The sequence below is a fragment of the Protopterus annectens genome, chromosome 3.part0 (assembly GCF_019279795.1).
Source record: "Protopterus annectens isolate FY-2018-M chromosome 3.part0, PAN1.0, whole genome shotgun sequence".
In the NCBI taxonomy this organism is placed as follows: Eukaryota; Metazoa; Chordata; order Ceratodontiformes; family Protopteridae; genus Protopterus; species Protopterus annectens.
Window position 1 is genome coordinate 487643718 of NC_056731.1, and position 18758 is coordinate 487662475.

Here is an 18758-nt window from a genome sequence, read left to right on the forward strand (position 1 = left end):
TCGGAGAGTCAGTTATGGCTCCCAGTTTGCAGTCATCAGTGAACTTGGTTAGCCATAGTCCTCCTGTGTTTGCCTGTACTTCTGAGAAGTATATGCCAAACAGTAGAGGTCCCAGGACTGAGCCTTGCGGAACACCACTTGTGACTGGTTTAGAGTCGGACCTGGAGCCTGCTATTCTTACCATGGGAATTCTGTCTGTAAGCCATTTGGCAACCCATCTCGTGACGTAGGGGTTTATGTTCAGGCTGGTGAGTTTTTCCTGTAATACCCGAGTGGGGAATGGTGTTGAAAGCCTTGGTGAGGTCAAGGTAGGCTGTGTGAACAACCTTTCTCTTGTCTATGGCCTTGGTGACTGTCTCGAAGAAGTCAACCAGGTTTAGTAGGCATGATCTGCCCTTAACAAAGCCAAACTGGGTCAGGTCAAATGTTTGGAGGTTCCTAATGTCTTTGTTAATGAGTTCCATGATGATGCGCTCCATAGCTTTGCAGACCAGGCTAGTCAAGCTTATGGGTCAATAGTTATCAGGGTCAGTTGTGACCCCTCCTTTTTGGAGTGGAATAACCGTTGCTGTGCGCCATTCTATGGGCATGTAGCCTGTGAAGAGGCTGAGATTGAACAGCGTGTTTAGGTGGGAGTTAGCTTGTTCTGTAGTTCAAGCAAGACGCAGCCTGGGACACCATCTGGCCCCACTGATGCTGTGTTTTTTGTTTTTGAAAGGGCTATTTTCACCTGTGCGTCTGTGATTTCCGGGACACCACACCTTTCCGGTATTGTTGTAGGCCCTTTTGGGGGTGAGAGGGGGGTGGTTTGCACTAAATCTATCTGCCAGGATGTTGGCAATATCAGCAGGTTCAGTATATTTTGTGCTATTTTGGCTAGTTGGCCCTTGATGACTGATTTCTTCTGATGGAAAGGATGTGAACTGGAAAAATGTAGGAAGGCATATGAATAAGTTGCTTTCCTATAAATCTTTGCTGTGTATCTTTTTAGGTTTCTATCTTTTTCCAGTTCTATGTCTAAGTAAGCCATTTTTTTTTCAGTATGGAAATTATATGTAAAATGGAGAAAGCTGGTAGTGCTGTTAAAATAATTAACCAGTTCTTCAGCTGTAATTCTGTCACCTTTGATGATCAAGAAAATATCCAAAAATCTTGTGTAAAAAATATTTGGTTATAAATTTGACTATTCTTACTGATGTACTCTAATTCCAAGTGGGCCATTACTAAATTTCCAAAAGTGGCCCCACAAGGTGAATCCATGGCCACCCCTACTTTCTGTAAAACGTATTCTTCCTCAAATGTAATGTAGTTGTTTGTTAGTATTATATCTAGTAGCTCCTCAACTAGATGTATTTCATTAAGAGTTGTACCCCTTAGTCTCATCTTTCTTGAAACCCACTCTATTCCTTCCAAATGGGGAATTGAAGTGTATAAGTCCTTCACATCTACTGTGAGGAAGTTGTAATTCTCTTCAAAGGTTAAATCATTAATTCTTTTCAGGAAGGTCCATGAGTCCTTACAAATCTGTGGTTCCTGACTAATGTACCTTTTTAAATAGAGTCCACATATTTAGCACATGGGTACGTTATAGAATTCCTGGCATCTGCCAGAGGTCTCATGGGTGGGTTGGCCATGTTTTTATGGACGTTTGGGATTCTGAACAAACTAGGGGTCCTTGGTGCTGGCATATAAAAATAGTTATACAACATTACATTGATTTTAGCTTCTATAAATAGATTGTTAATGTACAACTTATCGCCTGTAAGCCGTATTAAATTCGTTGAGTGAGATTTTAGTATATGTTTCAGTCAAAAGCAGTTGTTCCATCCTGTTGTTGTAATCAGTTGTTTCCATAAAAAACAACCCTCCCCCTTGTCAGGTTTCATAACCCTAACATGTGCATTCTGCAACTGTATTGTAGGCAGTGAGAGAAAATAGTAAACTTATGAGGCAGCACGCACATCTTTAAACATAGAACCACAGCTTCATTGATTTTAAGTAGTTATGTCTAAGCATTTTGCATCAATAATATGTTGGTCTTGCTAAATTACAGCAAAAATATGGTGGCAAAGTTTTGCAAAGTGATCGAAAGTTTATAATTTTCTAAATGTGTAACATCAATATTTTAGAAAGTGAGCCTGATTCTGGACCTTTGTCTATCGTTTGATGTTCCTGTCCTTGATTTTGGACCTTTGTCTATCATTTGATGTTTCTGTCCTTGATTCTGGACCTTTGTCTATCATTTGATGTTCCTGTCCTTGATTTTGGACGTTTGTCTATCATTTGATGTTTCTGTCCTTGATTCTGGCCCTTTGTCTATCATTTGATGTTTCTGTCCTTGATTCTGGACCTTTGTCTATCATTTGATGTTCCTGTCCTTGATTCTGGGCCTTTGTCTATCATTTGATGTTCCTGTCCTTGATTCTGGACCTTTGTCTATCATTTGATGTTCCTGTCCTTGATTCTGGACCTTTGTCTATCATTTGATGTTCCTGTCCTTGATTCTGGACCTTTGTCTATCATTTGATGTTCCTGTCCTTGATTCTGGACCTTTGTCTATCATTTGATGTTCCTGTCCTTGATTCTGGACCTTTGTCTATCGTTTGATGTTCCTGTCCTTGATTCTGGACCTTTGTCTATCATTTGATGTTCCTGTCCTTGATTCTGGGCCTTTGTCTATCGTTTGATGTTTCTGTCCTTGATTCTGGACCTTTGTCTATTATTTGATGTTCCTGTCCTTGATTCTGGACCTTTGTCTATTTTTTGATGTTCCTGTCCTTGATTCTGGACCTTTGTCTATCATTTGATGTTCCTGTCCTTGATTCTGGACCTTTGTCTATCATTTGATGTTCCTGTCCTTGATTCTGGACCTTTGTCTATCATTTGATGTTCCTGTCCTTGATTCTGGACCTTTGTCTATCGTTTGATGTTCCTGTCCTTGATTCTGGACCTTTGTCTATCAATTGATGTTCCTGTCCTTGATTCTGGACCTTTGTCTATCATTTGATGTTCCTGTCCTTGATTCTGGACCTTTGTCTATCATTTGATGTTCCTGTCCTTGATTCTGGGCCTTTGTCTATCATTTGATGTTCCTGTCCTTGATTCTGGACCTTTGTCTATCATTTGATGTTCCTGTCCTTGATTCTGGGCCTTTGTCTATCATTTGATGTTCCTGTCCTTGATTCTGGGCCTTTGTCTATCATTTGATGTTCCTGTCCTTGATTCTGGACATTTGTCTATCATTTGATGTTCCTGTCCTTGATTCTGGACCTTTGTCTATCATTTGATGTTCCTGTCCTTGATTCTGGGCCTTTGTCTATCATTTGATGTTCCTGTCCTTGATTCTGGACCTTTGTCTATCATTTGATGTTCCTGTCCTTGATTCTGGACCTTTGTCTATCATTTGATGTTCCTGTCCTTGATTCTGGACTTTTGTCTATCATTTGATGTTCCTGTCCTTGATTCTGGGCCTTTGTCTATCATTTGATGTTCCTGTCCTTGATTCTGGACCTTTGTCTATCGTTTGATGTTCCTGTCCTTGATTCTGGACCTTTGTCTATCATTTGATGTTCCTGTCCTTGATTCTGGACCTTTGTCTATCATTTGATGTTCCTGTCCTTGATTCTGGACCTTTGTCTATCATTTGATGTTCCTGTCCTTGATTCTGGACCTTTGTCTATCATTTGATGTTCCTGTCTTTGATTCTGGACCTTTGTCTATCGTTTGATGTTCCTGTCCTTGATTCTGGACCTTTGTCTATCATTTGATGTTCCTGTCCTTGATTCTGGACCTTTGTCTATCATTTGATGTTCCTGTCCTTGATTCTGGACCTTTGTCTATCATTTGATGTTCCTGTCCTTGATTCTGGACCTTTGTCTATCGTTTGATGTTCCTGTCCTTGATTCTGGACCTTTGTCTATCATTTGATGTTCCTGTCCTTGATTCTGGACCTTTGTCTATCATTTGATGTTCCTGTCCTTGATTCTGGACCTTTATCTATCATTTGATGTTCCTGTCCTTGATTCTGGGCCTTTGTCTATCATTTGATGTTCCTGTCCTTGATTCTGGACCTTTGTCTATCATTTGATGTTCCTGTCCTTGATTCTGGGCCTTTGTCTATCATTTGATGTTCCTGTCCTTGATTCTGGGCATTTGTCTATCATTTGATGTTCCTGTCCTTGATTCTGGACATTTGTCTATCATTTGATGTTCCTGTCCTTGATTCTGGACCTTTGTCTATCATTTGATGTTCCTGTCCTTGATTCTGGGCCTTTGTCTATCATTTGATGTTCCTGTCCTTGATTCTGGACCTTTGTCTATCGTTTGATGTTCCTGTCCTTGATTCTGGACCTTTGTCTATCATTTGATGTTCCTGTCCTTGATTCTGGACCTTTGTCTATCATTTGATGTTTCTGTCCTTGATTCTGGACCTTTGTCTATCATTTGATGTTCCTGTCCTTGATTCTGGACCTTTGTCTATCATTTGATGTTCCTGTCCTAGATTCTGGACCTTTGTCTATCATTTGATGTTCCTGTCCTTGATTCTGGGCCTTTGTCTATCATTTGATGTTCCTGTCCTAGTTTCTGGACCTTTGTCTATCATTTGATGTTTCTGTCCTTGATTCTGGACCTTTGTCTATCATTTGATGTTCCTGTCCTTGATTCTGGGCCTTTGTCTATCATTTGATGTTCCTGTCCTTGATTCTGGGCCTTTGTCTATCATTTGATGTTCCTGTCCTTGATTCTGGACCTTTGTCTATCATTTGATGTTCCTGTCCTTGATTCTGGACCTTTGTCTATCATTTGATGTTCCTGTCCTTGATTCTGGACCTTTGTCTATCATTTGATGTTCCTGTCCTTGATTCTGGACCTTTGTCTATCATTTGATGTTCCTGTCCTTGATTCTGGACCTTTGTCTATCGTTTGATGTTCCTGTCCTTGATTCTGGACCTTTGTCTATCGTTTGATGTTTCTGTCCTTGATTCTGGACCTTTGTCTGTCATTTGATGTTCCTGTCCTTGATTCTGGGCCTTTGTCTATCATTTGATGTTCCTGTCCTTGATTCTGGGCCTTTGTCTATCATTTGATGTTCCTGTCCTTGATTCTGGACCTTTGTCTATCATTTGATGTTCCTGTCCTTGATTCTGGACCTTTGTCTATCATTTGATGTTCCTGTCCTTGATTCTGGACCTTTGTCTATCATTTGATGTTCCTGTCCTTGATTCTGGACCTTTGTCTATCATTTGATGTTTCTGTCCTTGATTCTGGACCTTTGTCTATCATTTGATGTTCCTGTCCTTGATTCTGGGCCTTTGTCTATCATTTGATGTTCCTGTCCTTGATTCTGGACCTTTGTCTATCATTTGATGTTTCTGTCCTTGATTCTGGACCTTTGTCTATCATTTGATGTTCCTGTCCTTGATTCTGGGCCTTTGTCTATCATTTGATGTTCCTGTCCTTGATTCTGGGCCTTTGTCTATCATTTGATGTTCCTGTCCTTGATTCTGGGCCTTTGTCTATCATTTGATGTTCCTGTCCTTGATTCTGGACCTTTGTCTATCATTTGATGTTCCTGTCCTTGATTCTGGACCTTTGTCTATCATTTGATGTTCCTGTCCTTGATTCTGGACCTTTGTCTATCGTTTGATGTTCCTGTCCTTGATTCTGGACCTTTGTCTATCATTTGATGTTCCTGTCCTTGATTCTGGACCTTTGTCTATCATTTGATGTTCCTGTCCTTGATTCTGGGCCTTTGTCTATCATTTGATGTTCCTGTCCTTGATTCTGGGCCTTTGTCTATCATTTGATGTTCCTGTCCTTGATTCTGGACCTTTGTCTATCATTTGATGTTCCTGTCCTTGATTCTGGACCTTTGTCTATCATTTGATGTTCCTGTCCTTTATTCTGGACCTTTGTCTATCATTTGATGTTCCTGTCCTTGATTCTGGACCTTTGTCTATCATTTGATGTTCCTGTCCTTGATTCTGGACCTTTGTCTATCATTTGATGTTCCTGTCCTTGATTCTGGACCTTTGTCTATCATTTGATGTTCCTGTCCTTGATTCTGGACCTTTGTCTATCATTTGATGTTTCTGTCCTTGATTCTGGACCTTTGTCTATCATTTGATGTTCCTGTCCTTGATTCTGGACCTTTGTCTATCATTTGATGTTCCTGTCCTTGATTCTGGGCCTTTGTCTATCATTTGATGTTCCTGTCCTTGATTCTGGGCCTTTGTCTATCATTTGATGTTCCTGTCCTTGATTCTGGACCTTTGTCTATCATTTGATGTTTCTGTCCTTGATTCTGGACCTTTGTCTATCATTTGATGTTCCTGTCCTTGATTCTGGACCTTTGTCTATCATTTGATGTTCCTGTCCTTGATTCTGGACCTTGTCTATCATTTGATGTTCCTGTCCTTGATTCTGGACCTTTGGCTATCATTTGATGTTCCTGTCCTTGATTCTGGACCTTTGTCTATCATTTGATGTGCCTGTCCTTGATTCTGGACCTTTGTCTATCATTTGATGTTCCTGTCCTTGATTCTGGACCTTTGTCTATCATTTGATGTTCCTGTCCTTGATTCTGGACCTTTGTCTATCATTTGATGTTCCTGTCCTTGATTCTGGACCTTTGTCTATCATTTGATGTTTCTGTCCTTGATTCTGGACCTTTGTCTATCATTTGATGTTCCTGTCCTTGATTCTGGACCTTTGTCTATCATTTGATGTTCCTGTCCTTGATTCTGGACCTTTGTCTATCATTTGATGTTCCTGTCCTTGATTCTGGACCTTTGTCTATCATTTGATGTTCCTGTCCTTGATTCTGGACCTTTGTCTATCATTTGATGTTCCTGTCCTTGATTCTGGACCTTTGTCTATCATTTGATGTTCCTGTCCTTGATTCTGGACCTTTGTCTATCATTTGATGTTCCTGTCCTTGATTCTGGACCTTTGTCTATCATTTGATGTTCCTGTCCTTGATTCTGGACCTTTGTCTATCATTTGATGTTCCTGTCCTTGATTCTGGACCTTTGTCTATCATTTGATGTTTCTGTCCTTGATTCTGGACCTTTGTCTATCATTTGATGTTCCTGTCCTTGATTCTGGGCCTTTGTCTATCATTTGATGTTCCTGTCCTTGATTCTGGGCCTTTGTCTATCATTTGATGTTCCTGTCCTTGATTCTGGGCCTTTGTCTATCATTTGATGTTGCTGTCCTTGATTCTGGGCCTTTGTCTATCATTTGATGTTTCTGTCCTTGATTCTGGACTGTCTATCATTTGATTCATTTGATGTCTGTCCTTGATTCTGGACCTTTGTCTATCATTTGATGTTCCTGTCCTTGATTCTGGACCTTTGTCTATCGTTTGATGTTCCTGTCCTTGATTCTGGACCTTTGTCTATCGTTTGATGTTCCTGTCCTTGATTCTGGACCTTTGTCTATCATTTGATGTTCCTGTCATTGATTCTGGGCCTTTGTCTATCATTTGATGTTCCTGTCCTTGATTCTGGGCCTTTGTCTATCATTTGATGTTCCTGTCCTTGATTCTGGGCCTTTGTCTATCATTTGATGTTCCTGTCCTTGATTCTGGACCTTTGTCTATCATTTGATGTTCCTGTCCTTTATTCTGGACCTTTGTCTATCATTTGATGTTCCTGTCCTTTATTCTGGACCTTTGTCTATCATTTGATGTTCCTGTCCTTGATTCTGGACCTTTGTCTATCATTTGATGTTTCTGTCCTTGATTCTGGACCTTTGTCTATCATTTGATGTTCCTGTCCTTGATTCTGGGCCTTTGTCTATCATTTGATGTTCCTGTCCTTGATTCTGGACCTTTGTCTATCATTTGATGTTTCTGTCCTTGATTCTGGACCTTTGTCTATCATTTGATGTTCCTGTCCTTGATTCTGGACCTTTGTCTATCATTTGATGTTCCTGTCCTTGATTCTGGGCCTTTGTCTATCAATTGATGTTCCTGTCCTTGATTCTGGGCCTTTGTCTATCATTTGATGTCCCTGTCCTTGATTCTGGACCTTTGTCTATCATTTGATGTTCCTGTCCTTGATTCTGGACCTTTGTCTATCATTTGATGTTCCTGTCCTTGATTCTGGACCTTTGTCTATCATTTGATGTTCCTGTCCTTGATTCTGGGCCTTTGTCTATCATTTGATGTTCCTGTCCTTGATTCTGGACCTTTGTCTATCATTTGATGTTTCTGTCCTTGATTCTGGACCTTTGTCTATCATTTGATGTTCCTGTCCTTGATTCTGGGCCTTTGTCTATCATTTGATGTTCCTGTCCTTGATTCTGGACCTTTGTCTATCATTTGATGTTCCTGTCCTTGATTCTGGACCTTTGTCTATCATTTGATGTTCCTGTCCTTGATTCTGGACCTTTGTCTATCATTTGATGTTCCTGTCCTTGATTCTGGACCTTTGTCTATCGTTTGATGTTCCTGTCCTTGATTCTGGACCTTTGTCTATCGTTTGATGTTTCTGTCCTTGATTCTGGACCTTTGTCTATCATTTGATGTTCCTGTCCTTGATTCTGGACCTTTGTCTATCATTTGATGTTCCTGTCCTTGATTCTGGGCCTTTGTCTATCATTTGATGTTTCTGTCCTTGATTCTGGACCTTTGTCTATCATTTGATGTTCCTGTCCTTGATTCTGGGCCTTTGTCTATCATTTGATGTTCCTGTCCTTGATTCTGGACCTTTGTCTATCATTTGATGTTTCTGTCCTTGATTCTGGACCTTTGTCTATCATTTGATGTTCCTGTCCTTGATTCTGGGCCTTTGTCTATCATTTGATGTTCCTGTCCTTGATTCTGGGCCTTTGTCTATCATTTGATGTTCCTGTCCTTGATTCTGGACCTTTGTCTATCATTTGATGTTCCTGTCCTTGATTCTGGACCTTTGTCTATCATTTGATGTTCCTGTCCTTGATTCTGGACCTTTGTCTATCATTTGATGTTCCTGTCCTTGATTCTGGACCTTTGTCTATCGTTTGATGTTCCTGTCCTTGATTCTGGACCTTTGTCTATCGTTTGATGTTCCTGTCCTTGATTCTGGACCTTTGTCTATCGTTTGATGTTCCTGTCCTTGATTCTTGCTCCAAGAAGTTGAGTGTTGAAAACATCATTGACATTGGTATTACTTGTTGATTGTTTGCTTGTCTGCGTTTTGTAGTAAACATTATATACTAATGTCCAGGTTGACTGAGATTGGTCAGTTGTGATCCTATACTTAGGTTAACAAATATTTTTAGTGCTAGCTATGTTCAGACATAATGTAATGATAATGACTTAACAGCTGTAAATAAAACTTTTTACAGTGAAATTATTGAATTGCAGATATTATGTGACTGACCACAGACCTCCCAGGAGTGGCCACTCTAGTTGCAAATATTATAATCTATCATTGGATGAAAGGCTGAACATTTTCTGCAAGTTAATTTAATATATAGTGAATTGGCACAGTTTTGATGCCAGTACCATCGGAAAGGTGCTATTTATAAGGAGATGTAAGGAAATTACCATATTGTAGTCAGTGAGGGAAATGATAAACTTATAAAGCAGAACTCGCTGCTTTAAACATAGAATCATAACTTGGTTGATTTTCAGTAGTTGCTTCTAAATGTTTTATATCTGATGGTATGTTGAGTCTTGATAAATGAATTCAGGCAGCAAAACCATGGTGGTGAACTTTTGCATAGTGAGAGAGAAACCTATTTAATCTACATCATAAATGACAGCTGCTTGAAGTCCATCTCATTCTGTGCTTTCCTAAGGAATGAAATTCCATTGCTGGCTTTGATGCACCTTTATGATTTGCAATGTCTCCTGTCTAAAATGTTCCAAGTATTAATTTTTGCATAATAATGTCACTTTTTAGCTAAAGAATCTTTTGGTTACCTCATAATTTGGTTTGTCATGTATTATTATAATACAGGTGAGACGATACCAGCCCATTCATCTCGGTATTACCTTTGAATTTACAATTGAGTGCAACATCTCCCAAGGTCTCTTGTACAGCTGGACAGTTCTTGGTTCTGGAGGCTCTAAAGTGCAGCTACCTCTCATCGATACTAAAAAGCCAACAATACTCATTCCTGGTTATTCAATGGAGTATGGAAATTACACTGCTGTTGGAAAGGTATGGTAACAAATGTATCATTAAAATGATGTATGTTTTAAAATAACGCTGTCCATATAGATGTGTGTCTTTAAAATTTTACAGCTTTAGAAAATTGCATTAAAAGGTGTAATGATGTGTATGAAATATTTATTTTCACTAAATTCTGACTAGAAACTGAAATTTGTATATATTTTTTCATCTCCAGTAGCTAGAACAGCATTTTTAATAAGCCTATTCTGGAGTATGTCCCCTCAGAAAAAAATAGAACTGCATGATTCCTTTGATATTAATTATATAATTTTGCTCTGTAATAAAATAGGTTTTAAAAATACATTATATTTCAATGACTTTTGTCAGATACATATTTTATTATTATCAGTATTCAGTCACGTTTTCCCAATTTTTAAACATATCAACAGTGACCATCACAAGGTGTTTTTATTATTTTTTAGTTAATAACATTCCATGGCAGATGAACTTTGTGTTCGGACAGAAAGTAAAAGATAAGGTGCAGCAGTCTGAGCTGGCAAACAAGATAATCATTGCTGTTGGTTGAAGTTGTCTGCTGAACCAAGATCATTTTAGAGCAACAAGAAATCCAGGAGGATGCAGCAATTTGAAAGCATTTCCTAGGGTAGAGAGAGCTTCTCTAACAGCCATTGGTAGTAAAAAAACAGAGGTGGATGACATCAGCAAGGGTTCCCTGGTCCCTATCTTGAGTCCAGGCAGTATGAACCCTGAACAGTTGCCTAACTGTCCTACTTTGGAGGCTGTCAGGGGATGCCTCTCTCTGCATCTGCTGGCATGGCAGGATGATTGCACCAGATAGATCAGGCAGATCATACCCAGGGGATACACAATGCAATTTTTACAAATGACCATACAAGTGCTCTCTCACCTGCCTATATTGCCACCCCATCTAAGGAGGGCAGCTCGGCATTAGGTGAAAAACCTTCTCTTAAAAAGTACCATGCAGAAGGTCCCACTAGACCAGAGAGGATCCAGATTTTACTGAAGATTCGTCTTGGTCCTCAAAAAGACTCAGACTGATTCTAGTTCTCAGTTGTCTGAATCAATATGTAAAAAAAAGAATCCTTCTGGATGCTCTGAGTGCAGTTCATCCTGCCATGTTTATAAGCATGAGGTTGGATATGCTCTTTGGATCTCAGTGATGCTTAACTGCATATCAAATTAGCCAAGCCTTCCAGGAGATTCCTTCATGTTTAGTTAGGAGTCATTCATTACCAATTCAGAGGTCTAACCTTTGGTCTCATAAGATCATAGAATCATTGGAAATTACTAGGTTATCAACCCAGAGGTCATTTTAAGCCTAGCTGTTGTAACCCAATGTAATACCATAGAGGTACTAGTCAATACCCAAGATTGCATTTAGTGATGACTGCCCATGTCCAGGAGGGTTGTGGGCACTATCCCTGGTAAAAATTTATGGTGCCCCATCCACTCATCCAGGTTCCCCTTGAGCAGTATCATAGAGGTGCTCTGTTTTATATGAATTGATAGCCTGTTCCAAAGACTGGTTGCCACTGGGAGATAAATCTGTCCCTCCATCATGTCCTATTTAAGTCATAGGGTGTATTTAACTCCCTGGAATGGGTAGCCCTAGACCCATTTGATTTACGAATATGTAGTAAGTTCATTAGGTTTGGGTCTTGGGTTGCTCTGTAGGCCAGGCATAAGTCTCCCCTAAGAAGTCTATACAATACAGAGTGTAGTGACAGGGATTTTAGTCGGTTTGTGTAAGGCACATGCTGGAAGCCCTTGATCATTGTTAGAAACCTCTGAGGTCTCTCTAGTTGCTGTAGATGCTTAGTACAGTACATACCGAATCAGGCTTTATAATCAGTTATGGGCCTGATAAGTGCTGAGTATAGGGAGTTATAACTTCTTCTGCTCTCAAAGTGATGCCTTTACTAATCAGGTTTTCCTTATAATGGTAGACACGTGGTGGTCGAAGTTAAGGTCGCGGTCAACCTGTGATCCCAGGCCACTTACCACTTCTTCTGTAGTTAGGGTATTATTATTGATTTGATAGCGTGAAGGAACATTCTTTGTGCAGAAGGGAATTATGATGCATTTCTTTGCATTCAGTTTAAGACTGTGACTAATACACCAGTTGTTGGTCTGTGTGAGACCATCCTGGAGTATACTGACATCACTTGGGGATTCAATGATTACATCTAGTTTGCAGTCATCTGCAAACTTTGTCAGCCACAGTGCTTTAGTTTTGACCTGAACTTTTGAAAAGTATATACCAAGCAGTAGGGGGTCCAGCATGAACCCTCTGGCACCCCGCTGGTAACAGGTGTGCTGGTTGATGTGCAGTCACCCACTTTGATAGTGTGTGTCCAGTTTGTGAGCCATTTGCCAACCCATCTTACAATGAAGGGGTTTACATTCAGTTTGCTAAGTTTGTCGGTGATGCCTGAATGTGGGATTGTGTCAAAAGCCTTTGCTAAGTTGAGGTATGCTGTGTGCACAGATTTGCCATCATCAATGTCCTTGGTCATACTTTCAAAGAAATCCATCAGATTTAACAGGCAGGATCTGACCTTTGCGAACCTGAATTGGGTAGGTTCCAGTGTTTGGAGGTCACCTATGTCTTTATTTATGAAGTCCATAATGATACATTCCATGGCCTTACAGATGAGGCTGGTCAGGTTTATGGGTCTGTAATTCCCCGGGTCTGTTCCTAGGCCACTTTTTGGAGTGGAATAACTGTAACTGTTCTACATTCCACAGGAACAAATCCTGTGGCTAGTCTAGGGTTAAAAAGGGTACTTAGTGGTGATGCTAGTTCATGTTTTAGCTTGTTTAGAAGACAGCCTGGGATGTCACCTGGTCCCATAGAGGCCATGTTCTTTGCTTTGGACAAGGCTTTGAGGACCTGCTGTTCAGATATGTAAGGTGGAGGGGAAGTTTGGGAGAGAGTTTGTTGTAAGTTAGGAGGGTTAAAGGGAGTGAAATTTTCACCAAATCCATCCACTAGAAGGTTTGCTATCTCTGTGGGGTCAATGTGTGTGTGATACCTTTGGCAACTAGTTCTGCACATGCTTGGGTCCTACCCCTTTAGGTTATGTACATGGCTGGAAAAGGCCTTATGGTTATCCTTGGCAGTACTGGCTAAGTTCCTGTCAAAGGAGCTCTTGAAGGATTTGACAAGTTGTCTTATTTGCTTGTTAAGGCTAGGAGGATGCTTTTTCATTGTTGGGTCTTTGTCTTTGTTTTCTTGGACAGCAATTTTTTGCATTTATTGTAGAGTTTGTTGATACTGGAAGTCCACCATGGCCGCTTGATTTTTACTTGGGGCTCTGGCTTTCATTCTCTCTGGTGCAGCTGAGTTTATACACTTATGCAAGTGATTGTACAGGACTTTAGTGTAAGCTTCGGCGTAGTTACCACTTTCAGCTTGGGGTAGGGCTTGGAATGCATTTATACCTTCATCTAGGAGAGCATAGTTTGCCTTGGTGAAGTATTTTAGTCAGATTTCACCCTTTGTGAGTTCTGGTGTTAGTGTCTGTTCGAAGTTGACTGATTTGTAGTCAGGTTTAACAAATGAAGGTTCGACAGTTGCAGCAGTGCACCTGTTTGACATGTTGGTGAGGACCAGATCTAAAATGTTTGTTCCTCTTGTAAGGGTATGGACAATTTCCTCCAGGGCATTTGAATTCACAAAGTCAAGGAACCTTTGTACTAGCGAGTTTGGGCTAGAGTAGGTTTCCCAGTTGATGATGGGATAATTGCAATGCCTCATAACCGGTGTGTTCGGTAAAATTTGGATTGTCTTCAGTTTGCTTAAGCAGGCTTCATAGGTGTCATGACCCATGGAGGGGGATCTATAACTGATTGGGACTTGAATGGGGGTCAGTGAGGTTATCTGCCTCTTCTGGTTTTCACACATTCATTTTGCTGTCTAAAGGTGTGAAAGGCATTGTAGCCTTGCTGTGGCAGAGTACTCTCTGAGGCCTTAAACCACATTTCTGAGACTGCACAGACATCTCTTTGAGTGATAGAAGTGCTTCCATGAAGTGCAGTTTTTGGTTTAAGCTCCTAGCATTTAGCAGCATAACCCTTATTTTGGTCTGATTGGTTAATTTCACATATGTAATGTTGTTTTCGAGACCTTGCCAAAAAAAGGCACTATGGGGAAGGCATGAGCCTTTGCCAGCAGCCAAAAGCCTAGGGGCGCCAGGTGCAAACCGTCTCTGACAAAACAGCGAGATTTGTCAACCATGGCTTCCAACACAGACAGGAACTGGATTCCCTTGGAATGACACCAAAAACTAAGCCAGTTATTGAAATAAATCATGTTTTGTTTATACTGTGGCATCATTCTAGGTGAACATAGTATGCTGCTCAAGGCTAGGGACATACCTGCCTGGCACACATACTCAGAGAACTCAACCATGTCTCTCTTCATATAATCCAATGAGGTACATCTCAGGTCATTCACACCAACATGAACTATGACAGAGTCATAATGGTACTTGTTGCTAAGAGACCTGAGTGGATGTGTGATTTGGAGAATCCTGGCACCGGACAGGCAACTGACTGTGACATTCTCCTTATCCAACCTGGTGAGTGGGGCATCCATGTGTCTCACTATTGAGTCTCCAATGATGAGAAAACTTGGTTTTTGAGTGTTGTGCCTTATGGGCTTGGTGGGTGAGACACTGGTGTTGATATGTGTCATGGGTGCTGTGGAGACTGTGTTACCTGCAGCAGACTTGTCTTTTGGAGTTCTCTGGAGTTTTGGAAAGTTTTTCAAGAGAACATTCATGTATGTGGATTTACATGTTTGATTTGTACTATGTGTATGTGTAGTGGTATTTGTATGAGTAGTGGTTCTATGTGAATATGTAGTGGTGGGTGAGTTGACAACCTTCTCTGTGTTACTGTTTTGAGTGAGACTGAGCATGGATTCTAGATTCTTGGTGTAAATACATCTGTTGAACTTTGTACTAGACTGTGTTATTAGCAGAGGGTTGTCTATGGACAATTGCCATACTGCCTCAAGAGACCCAAGTCAACAAGGTTGGCAGGAAAAATAAGGGTAGTCCAACTGTCCATAATGCTTGTTTGAAGATTGTTGTCACTAGGGGTGGCTTTTCAGAAACAATCACAGAGGAGATTGGCAAATGGATATTTCTGCCTGGGTTTTAAGGGAAAACTTGTTGAATTTACAACAAAAACAAACCACTACAAACAGTTCCAGAAGCAGCAGGCTTGGATCTGGACAATGCTACAGTCACTAGCTACACTAGTTTCAGTGGAAAACACTAGTGAATATTTAACACAACAGAAAAATAGCACTGAGACACTGAAACAACATTTAAAACAACAGAAAATCAGCCAGGAGGCTCTAAAGAATGATTTAAACAGTTAACAGATCGGTTAATCAAGTACTGCTTGGAGGGAAAACCAGAACAGGCAGAACAGATAGTTTTAAAACAGAGAAAAAATACCAGTAAATACTTAGCAAACAGTGGGAACAGCAAAAATGCTTGCTAAACAGTGAAAACAGCAATAAAATTCAGTTTTACATGCACAGCGTAGCAGACAATTGCAGTATAACAGTGTAGTTTAGTACATAGTAAATAAATAAATACAGTGTAAAAGTAGGTGTCAGCTAATAAAAAAGTTCAGTAAATAGTATAAATATGCAAAAAGGGGGCAATTTATGTTTTTTGGAAACTCAGAAGCCTATAGTCATCTGGTATCTTAGCTCAGAGTTGTGGCTGGTAGCCAAACTCAGTTCACCTCAGTACAAACAAGCAGAAACCTGCTCACTTGCAGGGCCTAAATACCATAAGCTAAAACTTAAAAAACCTGTAACAAAATTCAAAAGGACCAGTGAGAATACTTATTCCAAGCCCTAGACCGCCTTCCCTTACCAGTCAGGTGCCAATCAAACAATTTTCTCACAAAAGTGCAGATAGGCCCTTCCAATCCAAGATGGTCTGGAAAATGTGCTCAAAACAAACAAACCACTACAAACAGTTCCAGAAACAGCAGGTCTGGATCTAGACAATGCTATAGCTACTAGTCTCACCACAGCCTGCATTTACCAAATTCATGGTTCCAGTTACTGTTCACCTGAGAATGTTAGGAATAAATATGTTCCCTTATCTAGATGACTGGCTCATTACCGTACCCATAACTGAGAAAGTCCAGTTGAAGTTGCACACTAAAGGAAGGAGCAGGAAAGAGTGGCAACTCTGACACAGGTAATGATGTGGATCGATGGGCCAAAGGATTCCTATATGAAGGTGCTGCAGGTGAAGCAGTTGCATATGAAGAAAATATGCCACAGAAGGATTTTTTGGAACCTTCTGTAGATTACTCTCAGGAAACAGAGAACAAAAGATTATCTCAATACAAAACAAAAGGATTTAAGGGAAGACTTCCTTGATAGATAGAACAAAGAAGCAGATTACAGAAAGTAAGTAAGACCCAAAAGGTAAGAAGATTGGTAAATCAGATGAACACAGTAAACAGAACTGTTAAGTGAAATTCATGTGATATAACAGAAATAACAGAATATATTATTCTGCAGCTAAAATTATAACGGTTAAAACACCACCACCAATACGTAGAGTAACAATGCAAAAGAGGAGAGCAAGTAAAATGTCCCCATGGAAGCAGTGAATAGGCAAAACCTTAAAGCAAATAAGACAAGAAGCACCATTTTTAGAAGAATATAGAGAGGAACAGATCATCAAAAATACTTAGAAAGATAGACGTGGTGAAAATAGTACACAGTAAAAACAATGCATGGTATCAAAACAGACCAAGATTTATCATATACTATTGCCAAAAATAAACTAAAAATATCCATGACAGCACAGGCAGAAAAAGTTAATTTCAAAACAAGCAATTCATGAATGTTCCAAAAATGATCCAAACATTTTTATAAAGAATCAGGACACCAAGCAAAAGAAACAGAAATACCACCAAAGAAAAAGTCACATTTTGGAGCAGTATTTATGCTTCCCATTAAACATAACAAAGATGCTGAATGAATAGGATAATTAAAATAAACAGTAAGGAGCTCTAATGTACACAATATGAAATGGAATGAAGTAACAGCCACAGAAATTAAGGCAAAATTAACAAACACTCCTAACTGGAAAACCACATGCTCAGTCACAGTACCACACTTCTGGTTAAAAGTACTAACATTTTATACAAAGATTTAGACCAGACTACGAACTGTTTATATGCATACCCCGAACATTCACCAACCTGGTTAACAGCAAAAAAGATACTCTTCCTTAAAAGTGAACCTGCAAGCTGTCCTAAAACTATAGACCAATAACTTGCCTTCTGGTAATGTATAAACTATACACTGGAATTGGTGCAGACAGAGCTTATATGCATTTACAAGAAAACTCAATCATGGCACTAGAACAAAAGGGTAATAAAATAAAGTCATACGCAGCAAAGGATCATTTGTTGTTAAAGTCATAATGGAGAGTTGTAAAAAAGGGAAGAATTTAAGAATTGCATGGAGAGATTACAAAAAGCGTTTTGGATAAAGGAATGCTTACAGATGTATAACATCCTACATTGATCAATTACATTACAGTGACCATGAAATCCATTTTGCAATTGAGTCATGACAAATGCCAAAGTATCACAGAGATAACAATTCAAAAGGGGATATTCCAAGCTGATTTTCTTTCACAACTGCTGTTTTGTTTTGCCCTTAATCTCTTAAATTGTTTACTTAAAAGATTCGGCTATGGTTCTAATTTGGCTCCCAGTAAACAACCTTGTCTGAAGACATCTCATGACATAAAACTATATTGTTCACCAGATAAGGGGCTGAAAGCACAACTACAAATGGTTAAAACTTTCTCAGATGATACAAGAATGACATTTCTTCTTGATAAATGCGCCAAAGAAACAATTAAAACAGAGTAGCCACAACACCAAGAAAATATCAGCCTTGGACAGGAATGTGATATAAAGGAACTCGAACAGAGGGAGTGTATTAATATTTGGGAATAAATGAAGGCTCAACAATAAAACATGAACAAATGTGAATAAACTGCCTTGATATCTTGGAATGAAGTCCAAGCTATAAATCAATTTGCACTACCCGTTCTGACTTACAGTTTTGGGATAACTGACTGGCCACAAAAGGTACTGGATCAGTTGGACTGGAAAACAAGGAAAAATGCATAATGTTTATTAAGTGATACACAAAAAACAGTGCATACCAAGATTATATATTTCTCACTCTCAAGGAGGCATGGGCCTCCTCTAAATGGATTACATGTACAGATTTATAATTGTGGGACTGCATACATATCTACTGTCCTCATCAGATCCTAACATAGCGAAGTTTTAAAACATGAGGCCTTGCTTAGTTTAGATGAAGTGTTTTGGTGTAAAGTGGGAATGATAATCAAACCAGAAGAAGACAGAATTTAAACAGCAAATGAATGTGCCAAAAACAAATGAAAGAATTTAAGGAAATGGATCAAATGAGAAGAAAACAAGATTAGAAAATGTATAAATATAGTGGTAAATACAGAGATCTCCTGGAACAACCTCATGCTTACCAAGATTTGATGCAGGAATGGTTAAGGAGAAATG

The 18758-nt window shown here is 39.6% G+C and overlaps 1 protein-coding gene across 1 annotated transcript in view; it reads left to right on the plus strand.

The window, feature by feature from the left end:
• The window catches only part of PKD1L1 (polycystin 1 like 1, transient receptor potential channel interacting), a 1345235-nt gene that overhangs the window by 177500 nt on the left and 1148977 nt on the right, over positions 1 to 18758 (plus strand). The window contains exon 6 of the mRNA XM_044065604.1: positions 9951 to 10154. Coding sequence (XP_043921539.1) covers positions 9951 to 10154 — 204 coding nt within the window. The remainder of the gene's footprint in view (positions 1 to 9950; positions 10155 to 18758) is intronic.